This window comes from Trichomycterus rosablanca, chromosome 2, assembly GCF_030014385.1.
Source record: "Trichomycterus rosablanca isolate fTriRos1 chromosome 2, fTriRos1.hap1, whole genome shotgun sequence".
In the NCBI taxonomy this organism is placed as follows: domain Eukaryota; kingdom Metazoa; phylum Chordata; class Actinopteri; order Siluriformes; family Trichomycteridae; genus Trichomycterus; species Trichomycterus rosablanca.
The window spans coordinates 35017121-35038556 of record NC_085989.1 but is presented as its reverse complement, the minus strand read 5'-3'; the positions used below and the strand labels follow the sequence as shown (position 1 = coordinate 35038556).

The window sequence follows — 21436 nt, the reverse complement described above, 5'->3', positions numbered from 1 at the left end:
TAAGCACCGTTTATTTGAGCAAATAATCTCTCTTATGAATCAGGTTGCTGGCACTTATGCGGAGGGTGCACATAGGCCAACACCAATATGACTGTATTTTTTCAGAGTTTATGTAATCTGTTTCAATGCCAGCCAAACCAAGCAGCATGACTGTGTACACTATCCAGCTGTGCGGTTATCCTTGCCATCAGCGTAATGTGTGTACCAGACTTCAGGTAGAATGTAAAACAGATATAAAATCAACAAGCTTGCTGTTTGACCTTCAAAGTGGGAAATCAAAGTTTAGCGTGTGCAGTTCTACGTGACATTGGGGGACAGTTAGCAGAGAATGTGAAGGGGCAATATCAATTTTGCTTACTGTGGTTACTGATGAATTTTAAAATAGTAAATTATTATATTAAATCATGTTAAACCACCTGTTCCCTTCCAGGTTGCCATCCAGAATTTAATTTTCTTCTCTCTCCATTTCCATAGTTGCTGTGAGTGCCTGGCTCGCATTTGCTGGAGGAAGAAAGAGCTCAAGGCTCGCACAGTCTGGCTTGGCCACCCCAAAAAAAGTGAAGAGAAGTACCCTAAAAACGCAATCAAAAACCAAAGATACAACATCATCACCTTTGTGCCAGGGGTACATTCACACAGAACACACACACATTTCTTTGCTACCAATTCAAATGAGTTTTTTTATGTAACACCACATATTAAACACGTATCTTTAGTCCACTGCTTCTCTTTTCGACTTTTTAAAACGAGATCTTTATCCATTGTTCTACAGATTTCCCTTTGTAATCAGGTTAATGTGCAACTATCTGTGAACTGGCTGTGTAGCAGCATTTAAACTATCTTTTTCCATTCATTGTGTGCAGTTGATCTGCTTTTATGGCTGTTGAGGTCTTATTAGCCAGAGATTTGATTAGCCAGTGCATAAGAGAGCATTATACAGTGTATCACAGAAGTGAGTACACCCCTCACATTTCTGCAGATATTTAAGTATATCTTTTCATGGGACAACACTGACAAAATGACACTTTGACACAATGAAAAGTAGTCTGTGTGCAGCTTATATAACAGTGTAAATTTATTCTTCCCTCAAAATAACTCAATATACAGCCATTAATGTCTAAACCACCGGTAACAAAAGTGAGTACACCCCTTATTGAAAGTTCCTGAAGTGTCAATATTTTGTGTGGCCACCATTATTTCCCAGAACTGCCTTAACTCTCCTGGGCATGGAGTTTACCAGAGCTTCACAGGTTGCCACTGGAATGCTTTTCCACTCCTCCATGACGACATCACGGAGCTGGCGGATATTCGAGACTTTGCGCTCCTCCACCTTCCGCTTGAGGATGCCCCAAAGATGTTCTATTGGGTTTAGGTCTGGAGACATGCTTGGCCAGTCCATCACCTTTACCCTCAGCCTCTTCAATAAAGCAGTGGTCGTCTTAGAGGTGTGTTTTTGCTGTCATTATCATGCTGGAACACTGCCCTGCGACCCAGTTTCCGGAGGGAGGGGATCATGCTCTGCTTCAGTATTTCACAGTACATATTGGAGTTCATGTGTCCCTCAATGAAATGTAACTCCCCAACACCTGCTGCACTCATGCAGCCCCAGACCATGGCATTCCAACCACCATGCTTGACTGTAGGCATGACACACTTATCTTTGTACTCCTCACCTGATTGCCGCCACACATGCTTGAGACCATCTGAACCAAACAAATTAATCTTGGTCTCATCAGACCATAGGACATAGTTCCAGTAATCCATGTCCTTTGTTGACATGTCTTCAGCAAACTGTTTGCGGGCTTTCTTGTGTAGAGATTTCAGAAGAGGCTTCCTTCTGGGGTGACAGCCATGCAGACCAATTTGATGTAGTGTGCGGCGTATGGTCTGAGCACTGACAGGCTGACCCCCCACCTTTTCAATCTCTGCAGCAATGCTGACAGCACTCCTGCGCCTATCTTTCAAAGACAGCAGTTGGATGTGACGCTGAGCACGTGCACTCAGCTTCTTTGGACGACCAACGCGAGGTCTGTTCTGAGTGGACCCTGCTCTTTAAAAACGCTGGATGATCTTGGCCACTGTGCTGCAGCTCAGTTTCAGGGTGTTGGCAATCTTCTTGTAGCCTTGGCCATCTTCATGTAGCGCAACAATTCGTCTTTTAAGATCCTCAGAGAGTTCTTTGCCATGAGGTGCCATGTTGGAACTTTCAGTGACCAGTATGAGAGAGTGTGAGAGCTGTACTACTAAATTGAACACACCTGCTCCCTATGCACACCTGAGACCTAGTAACACTAACAAATCACATGACATTTTGGAGGGAAAATGACAAGCAGTGCTCAATTTGGACATTTAGGGGTGTAGTCTCTTGGGGTGTACTCACTTTTGTTGCCGGTGGTTTAGACATTAATGGCTGTATATTGAGTTATTTTGAGGGAAGAATAAATTTACACTGTTATATAAGCTGCACACAGACTACTTTTCATTGTGTCAAAGTGTCATTTTGTCAGTGTTGTCCCATGAAAAGATATACTTAAATATCTGCAGAAATGTGAGGGGTGTACTCACTTTTGTGATACACTGTATGTCTGAACATTAAATAAAATGAGAGGTGAAAAAGATAAGCTCTAATGTTGCTCTTACTATATGTAAAAATATATGTAAAAAAATATACACTGCCTGACAGATGTGGGTTGCATGGTCAAAGCCTTGTTAATTTTAATTAAATGCTTACAATAAAATGAACTGACTGTAGCAGTAATGTTGCTTGATATAAGCATACTGTCATATTAATGAATACCAGTTTTCCATTAAGTTAAAACTCTTATATTGTTTATAATATAATATAATATAATATAACATAATATAATAAATAGGTTACCGGTTCAAGCCCCACCACGGCTTTCTATTTAGTCATAGTTGTAAGTCACTTTAGATAAAAGCATCTGCTAAATCCTGTAAATGTAATAAAGTCTTCTTGTCCTCCTTTTAGGTTCTGTACCAGCAGTTCAAGTTTTTTCTCAACCTGTATTTTTTAGTGGTGGCTTGCTCACAGTTTGTGCCATCACTGAAAATCGGCTATTTATATACCTACTGGGCACCGCTGGTGAGTTCATTAACGAAAACATGTCTGAAAAAAATTGTAATCCCTTTCTAATCCATAATAAAGAATTATATGAATTATGTAACATGTCGAGCTTCCTTGAAAGCCAGCGTTTCAGTGCCCTCAAAGTTTTATTTTGTTGCGCGTTCTTGTTTTTCCTGTCACTCAGAGCTTTGTGTTGTCCGTCACCATGGTGAGAGAGGCCGTGGACGAGGTCCGCCGCTACAGGAGGGACAAAGAAATGAATTCTCAGCTGTACAGCAAACTCACAGTCCAAGGTGACAGCTACAGCTCAGGATTGCTGTACTGGTTTGCTCTAAGCATTTTAAAGAAAGACCTTTCTGTATCACTTTTTAATACAGACATGCTTAAAGTTTTAGCACAGTTTTTTGTGTTTGTAATAAATAACTAAAAATAGACCAGCAGCAACTTTTCAGAATTAGAAATATACTAATGCACAATTTATTCATTAATGGATTCACCACTTTCTGAACTGTTTGCCACATTTTAAAAGGAATGGTGATGTCACACAATGGTAGACATGCCCCTTTCCCTACTTTTTAAAAACATGTTACAGCCAACAAACTTAATTATTGTACATTGGAAAAAATAGTTGCCAATTTTACTCATCAATCTACACCTAATCACCCTTAATGGCATGTTTTCAAAGGTTTTCAAAAATTGATTAAAAATTAAACTATGAAATTTCTTATTCACAAAAGTATTTAGACTCTTTAGTTTATACTTTATTGAAGCCCCTTTGACAACAACTAAAGCTGTACATTTTTAGCTGTATGGTTGTATAAGTTTTTTTTTATATCAGTTAAATGATATAGCAAACGAACAAAAAAAATTAACATGTTGTTTTTAGAGTGCAATGTTAACAGTTCCCTGTCACAATTATTTAATTCCTACATAATATTGCTGATTTTAAAACCAACTGCGGGTCTGTATGACCTAAAGTTGGGTTTCAACATGATTAAACCTTAATTCGCGTTAGCTGTGATGTGTTATACAAACACCACCCAGAGATTCAAGTGTTCACTGTGTGTTGCAACCATGATAAAAACTAAGGAGCTGTTGATTGCACCAAAAGGGAAATGGGTACAAGAAGATTTCCAAGACCTTAAGAGACACCATTGGGGGTATTGTCTCGATGTTCCAAACGTATGGTTCAGCAGCAAACCTGCCTGGCTGTGAGTGACAGCCCAAAATTTCTTCCAGAGGCTTAAGCAATCTTATCAGGGCAATGGAGAAAACCCCAAGTGTTAGGGTGAAAGGCTTACAGGCTGACCTGATGAAGGCTGGGACAAATATGTCAGTGGCAACCAGTTAACAGCCAATATTTCTGGTTGCAACTATACTATTTACTCAACATGGGCTTCCGTCTTGCCTTTTTGGCTTAAATGCCTGATTTATGGAGAGCTGAAGAGACCCCTTCTTGCCCAGAAGTCTTATTTGATTAGATGACCAACTTTAGAAAAGTTCAAGGTTGTGCCAAGCTTCTTCTATTTAAAAATGTGTTAAGGCCTCAGTGGTCCTGGGAACACACACTACCTTAAATATTGTTAAGCTAATCCACACTTCATCTACACTTTATTCAAAAATATATTTCAGTTTTTGATTTTTAAATAATGTTTTAAAGAAAAACTATAACAACATATTTTGTTTATGTGTAATTGTAGATTGATAAGCAAAAAAATTAATCGATAAAATCCACATTAATAAAATTAATAAAATCCACAACACAATAAAATGTGCAAAATGTAAAGGGGTTTAAATACTAATAATACATAACTACTGTATATATGCAAAAAGTTAGACTAGTTTAGACATTTAAATGAAATACATGTTGAAAGGATAATTGCAAATCATGTTTGTTTTTATTAGCATTTTTTACCCCTATTTAAATTTTTTTTGAATTGAGTTTGTGCATGTCTAATCTGGTTTACAGCTTAGTACAACAGTACTATTACTGCTACTACTAATAATAATAATTAAGATGATAAAAATAACAATAATAATGATATTTGCTTGAATGATTTTGACATTTTGTTTTCAGGTAAAGTTCAAGTAAAAAGCTCAGACATTCAAGTAGGAGACCTCATCATCATAGAAAAGGTTTTACACTCTCCATCCTCTCTTTTCACCTTTGATCCTATCAGTGTAGCACTAAGTGTCTACGTGATCTGTCCCATGAAATCCTGTCATTGTTTTTTATTGTGCATCATGTTTCTCACTGTTTGGGTTTTAATTGCTTGTGTCACATATGACCTTGCTCAATTATTCAGAAGTAGCTTATATTGAGACAAAGGTTACTGTGCTGCAATCTCACACCTATAGTCTGCCGACTTCATATAGGCTCCATGAGCGTATAGGCTTTCCTCGGGCATTGCTCAAATTGCTAATAATATGAAATTGAATGACCTGGTTCACATTGGCTTGCATTCTTTTGACCGAAACAGTTTCTTTGAACTTACAGTATGTTTAAAGCACACCTTTTTTAATTTAGTGATTCATCAGATCATGCATTTATTTTTGCTTTTGCTAATACTAACAGTGGCTCGACTAAATGACATTTTTGCAGTCCTGCATATACCTGTGTAGAATGTTTTTAAGTAATGCAGTGTATGTCATGTGACTGTTTAGAATCAAAGAGTTCCAGCAGATATGATCTTTCTGAGGACTACAGAAAAATCTGGTAAGAATCTTTTACTTTTGGTGGCAACATGTTCTACCTAAACTGTTTGTTACTGGTAAAATATTTTGCTAAGACATGTGGTGGTGTGGACCTGAAACAAGTTCCATAAATTGTAATAAATAATTTGTGTAATTCTTTTTTTAATTAATTTTTTAAAATGTTATTGTGGGTAACAAGCAAACATAAGAGAAATCTAATCTTTAATTGAAGTCAATTAAATATAAATCTAGTTTCATTTTCTTCATTACAGTTTCTCACTGTGCTTGTAACTGAGTATTTGTAAACTGTGATATATGGGTTTTTTAAGGATGTTACTCATTAACTGGTTAACTGATAACTGACAAACTGACGTTTAGAGAAAGCACTGCCGTTATAGATAGATAGCTACTTTATTAATCACAAAGGAAATTAAGGTAATTTATAGTCGGAACAGAAAAGCTTTTTAAAGTGCATTTATATTACTATATTTTAATCATAAACGACAGATCTATTTAACATCAAAATCACAAATATAAGCTGCTTCAGTATGCTGCTGTCAATATGCATTCTGAATACATGTTAACATTTGCACATGTGGATCTGTGGTATTTTAATTGATCTTGTTCATTTCTATAGGCAGTAACTAATCTGGTTTACACTGATTATGATGGGTTTATGTTATTTAAATCTAACCATCATAAACTCATATTTGTATAGCTGTTGCTAGTTGCATTGTTCTAAATGTCATCTAAACTAAAAAGCAAGAAGCGTAACTATTGATCACATCCTGAGGCTAAAGGGTATTCCTTAAGGGATACTTTACCCTTGCATGTCAATAAAGTGCCCTTTAGCCTCAATCTGACGTTTATATTTAATGCTTAACATCTGTTAAATATTTAATATTAGGATGGTTAGGTGGTGTTTTTTAAGAATGAAATAGAAAATATTATGATAGAAAATATAGAACATGAAATATAGATGGGATTTGATTTGTGTAATGGGGAAGTGGCACTCCAGCTGACAATTCATACAGCTGGCAGGGCAAATAGGGTTTTTAATCCTAAGAACAACTTTCCGTCATAATGTTTTATTTTAATAAAAGTAATGTATTTGTTTATGTTTATAGTGAAATAGTTTGCATTTTTATCAGTGTTTCTGTGAAGTTGTGCTTGATAGATATAAAAATGTACAGCAATTTCAAATGTAAATGATAATCAGGTTTCGCAGTTACTGCAAAAGACACAGTTAAGTTAAATTTAGGGCCACTGATTTTGCAGTTAGTGAGCCATTAGTGTAGTGGAAGAGCACTGTAGTTAACATAAGAAACCGTTTACTGAAATGTTATTGCAAGACAGTAAACAGTGTATTAAAAACAAAAGTTGTGTGTGTTGTTGATTAATTTGATTTCTGTACAGTAATTATAAAATGTTTATAAAATCCTTTCAGGTAAACATTTTACACCATGAGAGAAAGTAATAGCTTATTAAACGACTTAATATGTGCATTTTGTGTTTGCCAGGATCCTGCTTTATCCGAACAGATCAGCTGGATGGAGAAACAGACTGGAAGCTGAAGGTTGCCGTTGCTTGCACACAGAGGCTACCAGAACTGGGAGTAAGTGCTGATAGTTTAAAATGCCTTTATGAAATTATTGCATTAATGATTTTTCTAACCACACTGGCTGAAAGTCAAGCAAGGAATCATTATTAATACCAGTAAATCACAACACAACAGCAGAAACGTTGCTGCTGCTGCAGTTTTTGTTGCTTCGAACAGTAACTCTATCACTATGTCCCACATGCTCTTCCTCCATCAGAAGCTCCCTTCTATCAGGGGCTCATGTTTGATATCGTTGTAAATCTGGTTTGCTAGCCAGAGCATTTGTTATGCAGAAGCCTGTAACCTTAGCCAAAGATGCAGCCGGAATCTGTTTCCACTGTGCCATCTGGGGAGAGATCACATCTGTCCAGCAGTTAAGATTTGTTGTTGGCTTTCCAAAACTGCTTTATTTGATCACTGAATGAAAATTTCAGTAAGCCATCCAGTGAAGAAGTTGCAGCAGCCAGCTTGGGTTTCATGTGGCCTTAACTTAACACAGTCTACAGACATGCAGTCAGGTTAATTGGAGATACAAAATTGTCCATGACTTGTGAACTGATGAATCTTGTGTAACCAGTAACTACCTGTCCTGTAATGAATGTAACCAAAGTGTGTAAAACATGACATTAAAATCATAATAATAAATAAATAAATACATTTTTCTACACGGAATCACAAAAGTACAAACCCCTTTTCCAGACGTTCAGATTCTTATGTTCATTTTACAAAAGGAATATAAGAAATAGAGAAAATGGGTTTGTATTTCTCATACACAATGACCCACTGTTTACAGAAGAGGTTAAAAATGCACATTATTTAGGGGGTTACATGAGTTTTTCTGTTACTATTCTGTGTGATCACTCATTTTCTGTGTGGTTCCTTTCATTCCTCCAACAGGATTTATTCTCCATCAGTGCTTATGTATACGCTCAGAAGCCTCAACTGGACATTCACAGTTTTGAAGGAAATTTCACAAGGGTAAGAAAGTGTTTGGACACATCATGTATTTCATGCATGCACACGTCATGTTAAGGAATGAGATAGGCAGAATTCATGCACCTTCTAGTTTTAATTAATCTTGTTGTCATCAATGCCAGTTTGTCAATTACTCATATGAGGCCTTTGAAGTTTTTTCTGGAATGCAGACTTTCAAAAAGCTGTTTTCTTGTACTGGAGGTGACATCACATACTCCTCCCAGTCCTGGGCTTGCTGAGATTCTTATTAAGTGCAGATTAGTCCTGTGAAAAAGAAAGAAAGCTGAAGAAAAAAGGAAAGTGAGTCTCTACAAAGCCTGTCTTTGTGTGCAGTTTTTACTCTTGGCCACACAGCAGGCAGAGGATGGAGATCACTTCCTGTGCTGATTCACTGTGCTAAACCTTCACGTATCTGGGTTATCAAAGCGTAATGAGTGCTCCAGGATCTGATTTTTCTGGCAATTTCTGCAAGATAAGGTTGTAAATACAGGTTCTGAGGGTTCATCCTAAACTACATTTAATCTTGAATAGACTCACCCTTATAGAAACATGCTAGTTCATAGTTTGTATTGGGGTTTAGATCAATTCCCAAACAAACTGTATTTTAAATTCCAGTCAGCTAGCTAACATTAGAATGTGAATGGATATGACACACTTACTACTTTACTGACATATTTTGAAACATTCATTTACATAAGCTTCTCTTGAAGCTTTAATGTTTTTTATGATAATTTATAGTTATATGATATAAATGTATAATTTTATAGTAGCCCACTGCCGCTGGGGTCCAGGGTTCGAATCCCCAATGATGCTGTCAGTCAGGTTGGGTATCTACATACAGACATGACTGGCTATGTCCTGCAATAGATTGACTTCCTGTTCGGCATTGTGTTACTGCATTGCTCCCAGTAATTCTAGGAAAACCAGACCCACCGTGACCCTGACCAAGACCAAAACATGGAAAAAAATATTTAACGAAAGAGTATTCTTTTTTATATTAAACATTGCACATTTTAATATTAGTCCTCACCACTTGTAAAGTTGTTTGCTTGTTTCTGGTGGCCAACATTCGCCTTGAAGTGGCTTTTTAAACTTTTATTAATTATCCAGGCTAATTGAGAAACCTCTCATTTAACAATAACAGTACAAACCATTTTTGAGATAAAATTCATTTCATGTCATGGGTCAGTGGTGGCTTAGTGGATAGAGCTGTGGGTTACCAACTGGAAGGTTGTGGATTTAAATCCTGGTTCTGCCATGCAGCCACTCTTGGTTAACCTCAATCATAAACCCTCTTAGCTTCAGGGCACTGTACAATGGCTAACCCTGTGCTCTGACCACAGCTTCCAAAGAAGATATGAAAAAATAATTTAATTGTACTGTACATGTGTATATGTATATATGACAAAATAAAGCATTCCATCAGGCTTAGATTATATTTCTATTATAGTTATGTTAGTTTATATACTGTATGTACATTTCAGCCTGTAAAGCAGGGGTCATCAAACTACGGCTAGCGGCCCGTATACGGCCCGATGCTTTAATTTGACCGGCCCTTTTAACCACAGCAGCAATACATGTTGTCTGGCCACTGTTCATCTTCGAACTCACAGTATTATAACGGGGAAAAAAATAACAGAGGAAACAAAAATTGGCCACCCGGAGTTTTAGTAGATTATACGGCAGCGATCCAACGGGTGGCGCTCCAAGCATGAAGGGAGTGATTGGCGCACATTTATTAGCTATTATGACTGGCAGTAACAAATATGGAACCTGATGCTTACTCTCGTCAGGCAAAAGCAGGCTCACAGTTCACACTGATTTTTTAAGGAAACACTGTATGAGGTAGGATACTGGAAATTATTAAAATAAATAAAATTTCTGCATTATCATTATGAACTACAATTATACAAAGCACAGACAATACATCCAGTATACATAGTAAATAGCTTTTTTGGGTGTGTTTACTATTTCACCTGCCGTCCGGCCCCCCGAAACACTGAAGAACAGTAATCTGGCCCTTTGGTTAAAAAGTTTGAGGCCCCCTGCTGTAAAGCATGGCATTTTTAATTTTATGTAGTATTGGGGAAACTGTGCCATCTAAAGGCTTGTTCCTGTGCCTGCGCTAACAAGGACATGTAACGTTTACTTAAATCCCTCCCAATGAACTCAAATGTAACTAAGCTAGTTTTTTTGTGTTTTGTGTTGCTGTTTTGATTAGTGGTGCCTACTTCTAATCTCAGTTTTTTATTTTAGAAAGGGAATCCTGACTACTGACTACTAATGATAGTCATGACTTAACCACTGTGATTTTTGTTGTAGGAGGACTGTGACCCAGCTATTAACGAGAGTCTGAGTATTGAGAACACTCTCTGGGCCAGTACTGTAGTTGCATCTGGTGAGCAAAGACCTTTCTTTTCTTCTCTTATGCCTTTTCCAACTATACCCACTTGCAACACATTAAAGGAAGAGCTCACACAATACCCATTTTATCTGTTTAGACATCAATGAATTTACACAAAATATCTCTACCACGTCCCTAAATATTTTATATACATATTAAATAATACACTAATGTACATGTTAGATTTGTGTTAGGGTTTAATGTTATAATCTGATGTTTCTTTGTGCATAGTTCATTTTTATAGCTATACTCTATCAACCAAAGTTCCTGTAATAAATACTAAAATATCAATTTGTGGTGACCAAGTGATAAATTCCGCTTCGGGTTTTGAATCACCAGTGGTGCTATCTGCAAGTCAGGCATCTACATACAGACCTGATTGGCTTCTTTCCAGAACATTTTACTACATCATAGGATAATTAAGGATAATTTGGATTTACTGCTTGCAATGGGTTTCATTATTTTACCTTTTGATCAAAATCTTCTAAATCTTGACAATTACAGTCTCAACTCCCTGCTTACTAAGAAAACAATGACACACTAAAATTACTTCATTTTCTATTTTCTGTCTTTATCATTAGTCTGAAGTTCTACAACAAAAATGATTTCTATGTCGTGTCACTACACCGTCATTGCTTTGCAATTGTTTGCTGCAAAGATGGGCCAGTTTATCAGTTTTATCAGTATTTAAGGGACCACTCAAGGCCTAATTTCTCTCATTTTAAACCAATTTGTTGTTGCGTTACCAGTTGCTTTAATCCTGAACAGATTGCATGTCCATGTTGCTTTAAAAACATGCATATAACAAAATGCTAACACCACCATATTTTACAGTTGGAATAGCATTACCTAGCTAATGTGTTTTGTTAGAATTTTGTTAACATATAGTGTTTAGACAATACCTAGAAAGTTCCACAGTTGAATCATAAGACCAAACGATGTTGTGTATTTTATGTGAAATCCTCAAATTGGTGTTTGGTATGAGTTTCTTTCTTAAAACTCTGAGCTCTTTCTTTCTGACCAGTTTCTGGTGCAGAATAAATGTATCAAACATTTTACAGTGGATATTTTAGAATTAAAATCTATAATTATGGGGGTCTGATGAAGTTTTTACAATAGCAGTGCTCTCACATTTAAACCTGCTTATGTAATGATGCACTATAGAGGCTACATTGCTTTACAGGGATGAAGGTGGCCATAACTAAATAACTTCAGAAACAGGTTAATTATTAACTACAGTATATTAAAATCTGGACCCACAATGCATTTTTATTACCTGCATGTGGTGTGACTCTTTTTGCTTGTATCAGTTTTTTGTTTCCTTGAGAATAAAGAAAGCTGATACGGACATGTTTAGCTGACAACTTTCACATTTACCCTGGCGGTTCTGATTTTCACAAGGATCACTCGGTCTAAACGCAGAGAAATTCGATGAGCTGTTAATGGAATGTGAATTGTTTTCTCCTGTCTGTGTTGATATAAAACTTCTCCCAAATGCGCAGATCTCAGATCAGCCTTGCTGCTACACATTCACTGCCGTCTGCAAGGAGGAACCTGATCCTGATTGAGCAGTATAGCTGTAACGTTCCCTCAAGACGTCCTACTTGTGTTAGCGATCACCTTTTCATCGATCTGTAGTTGCTCCTCATTTAGTTCTCCTGGGTGTTGAGGTTTCTCGTTGCTCTTTGCCACCCCTTGGCCTGTCCTTGATCAGGGACCATCCTCAAACTTAGACACCTGACATCATCCTTTTTTCCATTTAGGCTCAACACAAGATCCCTGCAGATGAAACAAGATATTTCCAGCTTCAAAATCCATAATTTAAAAAAAGTCTTTACTTGCAAACAATTTGAAACAATTGGATTGCAAGAACTGTGGTTTGTAGAGTGTGATGGAAATTACAGGCTTTTTGTACTTTGTGACGCATGCTGTTTTCTTACCAATAATTAACCCACTGCAGTCTTAATTAGACTTAAAATAATGAGATGTTTGTACTAATATTTTTTTTTTATTATTTTCAGTTTGCTTTTATTTCTATATTTGTGCTTCTGATACCAAGACAGTGTATGTTCACTGTAATGTTCACATTATGAGTAATGTCTCCAGACAGTTTTTTTTAGTTATTATTATTATTTCATTTTCATTTGTACTAACAACCCTTCAGCAGCACTGGCCTTTGTTCAGGTTTATTTTTGCTAGCAGGGTTAAACAGTGCATAATTTTACATTTTTTCCCTAAATATTTTGACAGCATTATTATTTTCTAATTTTGACCACCCTTCAAATGCTGTCCTTCAGATGCAAACATAGGGCTGGCGGTTTGCTGAAACAGGCTCCAGTCTGAACATAGCCTTATCAAGTCACTGACATGATGATATATACAACAAATAATTTGTTTTCTAATGCTAAATTTGCTTTCAAGTGATATAACTTGCATTTACAAACATGATACAGATTCTTCTTTTCATGTCAGTATACAGTGTATCACAAAAGTGAGTACACCCCTCACATTTCTGCAGATATTTAAGTATATCTTTTCATGGGACAACACTGACAAAATGACACTTTGACACAATGAAAAGTAGTCTGTGTGCAGCTTATATAACAGTGTAAATTTATTCTTCCCTCAAAATAACTCAATATACAGCCATTAATGTCTAAACCACTGGCAACAAAAGTGAGTACACCCCTAAGAGACTACACCCCTAAATGTCCAAATTGAGCACTGCTTGTCATTTTCCCTCCAAAATGTCATGTGATTTGTTAGTGTTACTAGGTCTCAGGTGTGCATAGGGAGCAGGTGTGTTCAATTTAGTAGTACAGCTCTCACACTCTCTCATACTGGTCACTGAAAGTTCCAACATGGCACCTCATGGCAAAGAACTCTCTGAGGATCTTAAAAGACGAATTGTTGCGCTACATGAAGATGGCCAAGGCTACAAGAAGATTGCCAACACCCTGAAACTGAGCTGCAGCACAGTGGCCAAGATCATCCAGCGTTTTAAAAGAGCAGGGTCCACTCAGAACAGACCTCGCGTTGGTCGTCCAAAGAAGCTGAGTGCACGTGCTCAGCGTCACATCCAACTGCTGTCTTTGAAAGATAGGCGCAGGAGTGCTGTCAGCATTGCTGCAGAGATTGAAAAGGTGGGGGGTCAGCCTGTCAGTGCTCAGACCATACGCCGCACACTACATCAAATTGGTCTGCATGGCTGTCACCCCAGAAGGAAGCCTCTTCTGAAGTCTCTACACAAGAAAGCCCGCAAACAGTTTGCTGAAGACATGTCAACAAAGGACATGGATTACTGGAACCATGTCCTATGGTCTGATGAGACCAAGATTAATTTGTTTGGTTCAGATGGTCTCAAGCATGTGTGGCGGCAATCAGGTGAGGAGTACAAAGATAAGTGTGTCATGCCTACAGTCAAGCATGGTGGTGGGAATGCCATGGTCTGGGGCTGCATGAGTGCAGCAGGTGTTGGGGAGTTACATTTCATTGAGGGACACATGAACTCCAATATGTACTGTGAAATACTGAAGCAGAGCATGATCCCCTCCCTCCGGAAACTGGGTCGCAGGGCAGTGTTCCAGCATGATAATGACCCCAAACACACCTCTAAGATGACCACTGCTTTATTGAAGAGGCTGAGGGTAAAGGTGATGGACTGGCCAAGCATGTCTCCAGACCTAAACCCAATAGAACATCTTTGGGGCATCCTCAAGCGGAAGGTGGAGGAGCGCAAAGTCTCGAATATCCGCCAGCTCCGTGATGTCGTCATGCAGGAGTGGAAAAGCATTCCAGTGGCAACCTGTGAAGCTCTGGTAAACTCCATGCCCAGGAGAGTTAAGGCAGTTCTGGGAAATAATGGTGGCCACACAAAATATTGACACTTCAGGAACTTTCACTAAGGGGTGTACTCACTTTTGTTGCTGGTGGTTTAGACATTAATGGCTGTATATTGAGTTATTTTGAGGGAAGAATAAATTTACACTGTTATATAAGCTGCACACAGACTACTTTTCATTGTGTCAAAGTGTCATTTTGTCAGTGTTGTCCCATGAAAAGATATACTTAAATATCTGCAGAAATGTGAGGGGTGTACTCACTTTTGTGATACACTGTATATCCTGATGCATTTGCACAGGATGCATGTGATCCCAATGTTCTAGTTTAGCAGTGGTTTTAGTGTGTTGACCCATATGCCTTTTTGATAAGATGATTTTCATTCTACTGAGCTGTATATGTGTCGTTCTGTTTTTCAGGGACTGTAATAGGTGCTGTCATATATACTGGAAAAGAGATGAGGAGTGTGCTAAACACGTCTCAGTCAAAAAACAAGGTGAGTCTGCTTCATTTTAATGTGTGCATGTATATAAAATGAGTGTTTTAGATAATACTTCATATTGAACATACTTAGACAGATAGATAGATAGATAGATAGATAAGATAAGATAAGATAAGATAAGATAAGATAAGATAAGATAAGATAAGATAAGATAAGATAAGATAAGATAAGATAAGATAGATACTTTATTCATCCCGAAGGAACATATTGGCCAAAAATTGGTATTAGTTCGTTTTTGTATTATAGTGTATAGCAAGTGTATAGTTTTTTTATATTGATCCTGTCTTCCACCAAGAGTTATAAGTCATTCCGGACAGTTTTTTTTCTCAGTGTTGGACATGCCCCTGCATAATGACAGCTCAAAATGTAAATTAATCTTTAGGGAGCTGGAAGATGATCCCATTCAATTCACTAAATGATGGGCACTGCTGCTTCCAATAAACTGACACAATTCCACCTCAGTCATTGCTGTTTTTTTCATTTTACCCTGCAATAATTTAATTGTATTTATGCTCATTTATTTACTGTGTTATAGTTTTCTGACAATTAATTAATTGTAATTGTTAAATATAAGAAAATGCCCACTGCAGCTTGTGATACATGTACAGCTAAAACATTAAAACCCAAAAAATAAACACAACTGCCTATTTTGTATAAATTGTGCATGTCCTGTTCAGGGATTTATTAAATGTGGGGCTGATGGTAGTTTAAGTATAAAGACCTGTGTGACTTCCATAAGGCCTACATCATTGTAGCCAGACAGTTGGGGTGAACTATCTGTATAACAGCAAGGGGCACTCACAGGCACAGTCCTAAGAGGGACAAGCCAGGAACTGCTGATAGGTCAGGCGGCCAGGCTTCACTGATGCCAGAGTACATGAAGGCTGTGTCATACCCCACAAGGCATCAAACTTTTTCCTGTATGGGACTGCATAGTCATAGGCCGCCCAGACGTCTACAAATATATACAGTGCCTTGCAAAAGTATTCAGCCCCCTTGAACTTTTCAACCTTTTGCCACATTTCAGGCTTTAAACATAAAGATATGAAATTGTAATTTTTTGTGAAGAATCAATAACAAGTGCGACACAATCGTGAAGTGGAACGAAATTTATTGGATATTTTAAACTTTTTTTAGAAATAAAAACCTGAAAAGTGGGGCGTGCAATATTATTCAGCCCCTTTACTTTCAGTGCAGCAAACTCACTCCAGAAGTTCAGTGAGGATCTCTGAATGATCCAATGTTGACCTAAATGACTGATGGTGATAAATAGAATCCACCTGTGTGTAATCAAGTCTCCGTATAAATGCACCTGCTCTGTGACAGTCTCAGAGTTCTGTTTAAAGCGCAGAGAGCATCATGAAGACCAAGGAACACACCAGGCAGGTCCGAGATACTGTTGTGGAGAAGTTTAAAGCCGAATTTGGATACAAAAAGATTTCCCAAGCTTTAAACATCTCAAGGAGCACTGTGCAAGCGATCATATTGAAATGGAAGGAGTATCAGACCACTGCAAATCTACCAAGACCCGGCCGTCCCTCTAAACTTTTAGCTCAAACAAGGAGAAGACTGATCAGAGATGCAGCCAAGAGGCCCATGATCACTCTGAATGAACTGCAGAGATCTACAGCTGAGGTGGGAGAATCTGTCCATAGGACACAATCAGTCGTACACTGCACAAATCTGGCCTTTATGGAAGAGTGGCAAGAAGAAAGCCATTTCTCAAAGATATCTATAAAAAGTCACCTGGGAGACACACCAAACATGTGGAAGAAGGTGCTCTGGTCAGATGAAACCAAAATCGAACTTTTTGGCCACAACGCAAAACGTTATGTTTGGCATAAAAGCAACACAGCTCATCACCCTGAGCACACCATCCCCACTGTCAAACATGGTGGTGGCAACATCATGGTTTGGGCCTGCTTTTCTTCAGCAGGGACAGGGAAGATGGTTAAAATTGATGGGAAGCCAAATACAGGACCATTCTGGAAGAAAACCTGTTGCAGTCTGCAAAAGACCTGAGACTGGGACGGAGATTTATCTTCCAACAAGACAATGATCCAAAACATAAAGCAAAATCTACAATGGAATGGTTCACAAATAAACGTATCCAGGTGTTAGAATGGCCAAGTCAAAGTCCAGACCTGAATCCCATCGAGAATCTGTGGAAAGAGCTGAAAACTGCTGTTCACAAACGCTCTCCATCCAACCTCACTGAGCTCGAACTGTTTTGCAAAGAAGAATGGGCAAAAATTTCTGTCTCTCGATGTGCAAAACTAATAGAGACATACCCCAAGCGACTTGCAGCTGTAATCGCAGCAAAAGGTGGCGCTACAAAGTATTAACGCAAGGGGGCTGAATAATATTGCACGCCCCACTTTTCAGTTTTTTATTTCTAAAAAAAGTTTAAAATATCCAATAAATTTCGTTCCACTTCACGATTGTGTCCCGCTTGTTGTTGATTCTTCACAAAAAATTACAATTTCATATCTTTATGTTTAAAGCCTGAAATGTGGCAAAAGGTTGAAAAGTTCAAGGGGGCTGAATACTTTTGCAAGGCACTGTAATTGCACCCAGGGTTTACCTGTGGAACTTGACCTGCATCAACTCTGCTCAAAAATGTAATTAAATTATTAAAAATTAAATTTAAAAAATGTAATTCATTATAGGTTCTTTACAAAAAAATAACCTTTTGCAACTTCATTGTGCAAATATACTAATATTAGAGCTCTGATTACATTATCATGTAGAAAAAAAATGCCATTTTTTATAGTAAAATTCATAACAAGTGTATCATTGTGTACTTGATAAAGTTCACATTGCTGTCATGATGTATTCCCTCTGGTAGCAGTGGGTTTGAAAGCGGAGACTTTAGCTTAGTTGCTGAAGTTGCAGCTTTAGTGATAGCCTCACTGATTTTTGTAAGCTCTCCGACTGAGTGGAATCCAATATGTGAAGGGGATGATGTCAGGCGCGCCGATAGACATTGTGATGCGGCGGGCAGAGAGTCGATATGATGTGGTAAAAGTCACAGAGAACACATTGGCCACTTATAATCTGTTGTGACACTGCTCACACAAAGCCCTCACATAAAGTTGCTGACAGCATGTAGGCTATCACTTTACCCTCTGTGTGTGTGTGTGTGTGTGTGTGTGTGTGTGTGTGTTATATTGTGTTCTGTGTGAGGCTCATACTACTGTCAATCTAAGTGACGTTACGATGCTCTAGATTGTCTCTACGGTTTAAGAGAGTGATTGAGCACGGTTACTTTGTTGTTTTGCTATTATGGGATGATATTTATTTATTTATCATGATTTTAACATCATGTTAAGGGTCTTTGTTAAGGGTCTTGCTCAAGGGCCCAACTGTGGCAACCTAGCAGTGGTGGGGCTTGAACCAGTGACCTTTCAATTACTAGTTCTGTACCTTAACCACTAGGCTACAACTGCCCAATGTCAAACACAATCATGGACAATTTTGTATCTCACTTTCATGTCTTTGGACTGTGGGAGGAAACCGGAGCTCCCAGAGGAAACCCACACAGACACAGGGAAAACAGTATTATGAGATAATGAATAAACTATATGTCCAAAAGTATGTGGACACTTGTTGGAAATCCCATTTAATATCCATGTACATTAATATAGAGTTGCCAACAACTGCTCCTCTCACTATGCAGCTATAACAGCCTTCACTCTTCTGAAAAGCTTATTCAAGATTTGGAATAATTACTACACACTTGTCTGTCTTCATGCTGAAGCTTTAAAAATGTGAACATTGTAAGGAAAGAAGCTCTGTATAAAACAAAGTAGTAAGTGGCAGATTCATTTACATTTACATTTTTGGCATTTAGCAGACACAAGCGACTTACAGTACTGTGATGGTATTCTGTCTAAGCAATTGAGGGTTAAGGGCCTCGCTCAAGGTCCCAACAAAAATACAGTTCCTAAGAAGAATACTGTAAGCAAGGTTTAAGCTTTGGGTTTGCAGTCTTATTTTAAAGCTCTTAAGTAGTTAGTGGAGTCTTAAGGCCTGAGCATACTTCATGCGGAGACGACGTTCGCCTGGCTTCGGCGACCAATGTGACATAATTGCGGAGAAAGCGAACAACCACGGACATCGTGCAGTGGCTTCGCTCACCTTGTCGCGCACATGGAAGCTGGGCGAACTCCGCGGACGACGTCACTCCGCGACAACGCCTGTGATTGGTCGGTAAAAAAAAGAGGCGTGTCATGAAAACAAACATGGACGATTTTAAGGAGCGCCTCAACCGTGATCATCGGCTGTGTCCGAAATCGCGTACTTTTATACTGAGCAGTACGCAGGAGCGGGTAGTGTGTCCGAATACGTAGTATTCATTAAACAGTACGCGAAAAGTCCCCAGATAATCTACTGCTCGGGCAGCAATTTTTGTGTATGCAAACACAGCGCACTTGCATACTGAAAGAGCTTACTTCTGTACCGGCCAAGCAGTGCGCACTGCCTCTAATTTAGTACGCATTGTTTAAGTATGCGATTTCGGACACAGCCATCATATTTCGGTAGTCATGGAAATTAACATCATAAATGTCACAGCGTCACCTGCAGCTGTGGAGCACACGCGACAGGCAAAACGAAACCGCTGGAAATATGCCAGCTCGTAAGCTCGCAAAGGAGCGTGCAACTCTCGCGAACTTAGTTTCGCAGTAAGTATGCAGAGGCCTTTAGTGAACACAAAAGTCACTGAAGCTTTTGATAAGCACTGAAGACACTATTCCCTAAAATAGATTCTTTCAAATCGTTGTTTGATGATAGTGGAGGATACTGTTTAACACATTAGCACAAAAGTTTCTATAGATGTTCTGTTGGACATGATCGGCTGTGTCTGGGCTAGGATGGGGGTAACTGAAGCCCTGTGATGGATTGGCTCCCTGTTCATGGTATTTCTTCCTTTTGCCCAGTGTTTACCTTAGGAACCTGCTCGCCACAACCCTCAGTAGAATAAAGCAGTTGAATGCAATGAAAATAAAGGTTATTTAAATTCAGGTCCAGCAGCCAATGACTGGTTTGAATTGGGAGCTGAGTTGCATTTCTCACCAACACACACACATTCACACAAACCATATGGCCTGTGTGTAAAAGTGCAGTAGTCTTGCTGAAATACAAGTGTGATTTTTAGTATGTGACACTTACCATCACTATGGTCAGCAAGCAATTTAATTGTAACTGAATATTTTGAATTGTACCATAATAATACAGTTAATTGTAGATAGGAATAGTATGCACATGTGTAATATGTTAATAAACCAGCTTACAAGTTACTGAGGTCCTTGATATATCCTTCAAACTTAAATAATAAATGGGACTTTATATATGCTGAATACATATACTATATATATACATTAGGGCTGTCACACGATTAAAATTTTTAATCGAGATTAATCGCGATTAAAGAACAAAATTAATCTACAGTAGATTAATCTCGATTAAAATTTGTAATCGTGTGACAGCCCTAAATATATATGTATTCATCTCAATTAATCGCAAACTAATAATTAAGCAAAATTTGAACTGTTATGCACATTGTTATTGCAAGAACGTGTTTACCAATAAAACATTCATAAAATATGATAGAATTATTAAATCTAAATTCATTGTAGAAAGCACATTATCTGACAAAAGTGAGGATCTTTTCCTGTTCATGACCCTGACACTGAAAACAGGTGCACCAATCATAATGTTTTGATCTAATATAAGGCATCAATAAAGCATCAAAACACAGATATGATTATTTCATAGATCTATTAAGAAAACCCTTTAATACTGTGTTTGTGCAGAAAGAATACTGGGAAATACTGTTCTAAATGACCATTTAAACATCTATAAATACCTGAAACAGTCAAGTTAGCAAACATTATCTATAAGTAATTGACTGTAGCTATATAAAAAAAAAGTGTTAATTAAAACAGTCCATGTAAACGCTTAGTCCATATAAATATCAGATACGAATGTGTTTTTAGAAAACTACAAACATCACAAATATAAATCATGTATATAACCATGAATGAACTGTATAACCTGAATGAACTGTAGAGATGAAACATCACGCAGAGTTTCACTTTTTACCGGAGGGGAGGAGGCGGAGCTACGCGGTTTTGATGGACAGCTCTAGCAGCCAATGGAAATACTCGTTACAAAGCTTGCGTGGTTTCATTCATCTTTTCATCAACACGTAAAAAAAGTGAAAACCGCTAAAAGTAGTTTATCATCGGACAGTTCATGCGCTTTACATCCTAATTCATCTGAAATACAGATAATTACCACATAGACACACATGTATATGCCAAATAAAAATAG

General features: G+C 38.0%; 1 protein-coding gene and 1 long non-coding RNA gene across 3 annotated transcripts in view; one reads left to right on the top strand and one right to left on the bottom strand.

The window, feature by feature from the left end:
* atp9b (ATPase phospholipid transporting 9B) overlaps positions 1-21436 on the top strand; it is a 67952-nt gene that overhangs the window by 12387 nt on the left and 34129 nt on the right. For both annotated transcript variants that reach the window (XM_063014849.1, XM_063014850.1), the window contains exons 3-11: positions 475-625; positions 2990-3103; positions 3270-3378; positions 5163-5221; positions 5750-5801; positions 7300-7394; positions 8277-8357; positions 10677-10752; positions 15018-15094. In XM_063014849.1, coding sequence (XP_062870919.1) covers positions 475-625; positions 2990-3103; positions 3270-3378; positions 5163-5221; positions 5750-5801; positions 7300-7394; positions 8277-8357; positions 10677-10752; positions 15018-15094 — 814 coding nt within the window. The remainder of the gene's footprint in view (positions 1-474; positions 626-2989; positions 3104-3269; positions 3379-5162; positions 5222-5749; positions 5802-7299; positions 7395-8276; positions 8358-10676; positions 10753-15017; positions 15095-21436) is intronic.
* LOC134333059 (uncharacterized) lies at positions 8445-21210 on the bottom strand. Its single transcript, XR_010015336.1, has 3 exons — positions 21158-21210; positions 12379-12537; positions 8445-8618 (listed from the first exon to the last, which is right to left on the bottom strand). It is a non-coding gene; the product is annotated as an uncharacterized LOC134333059 (long non-coding RNA).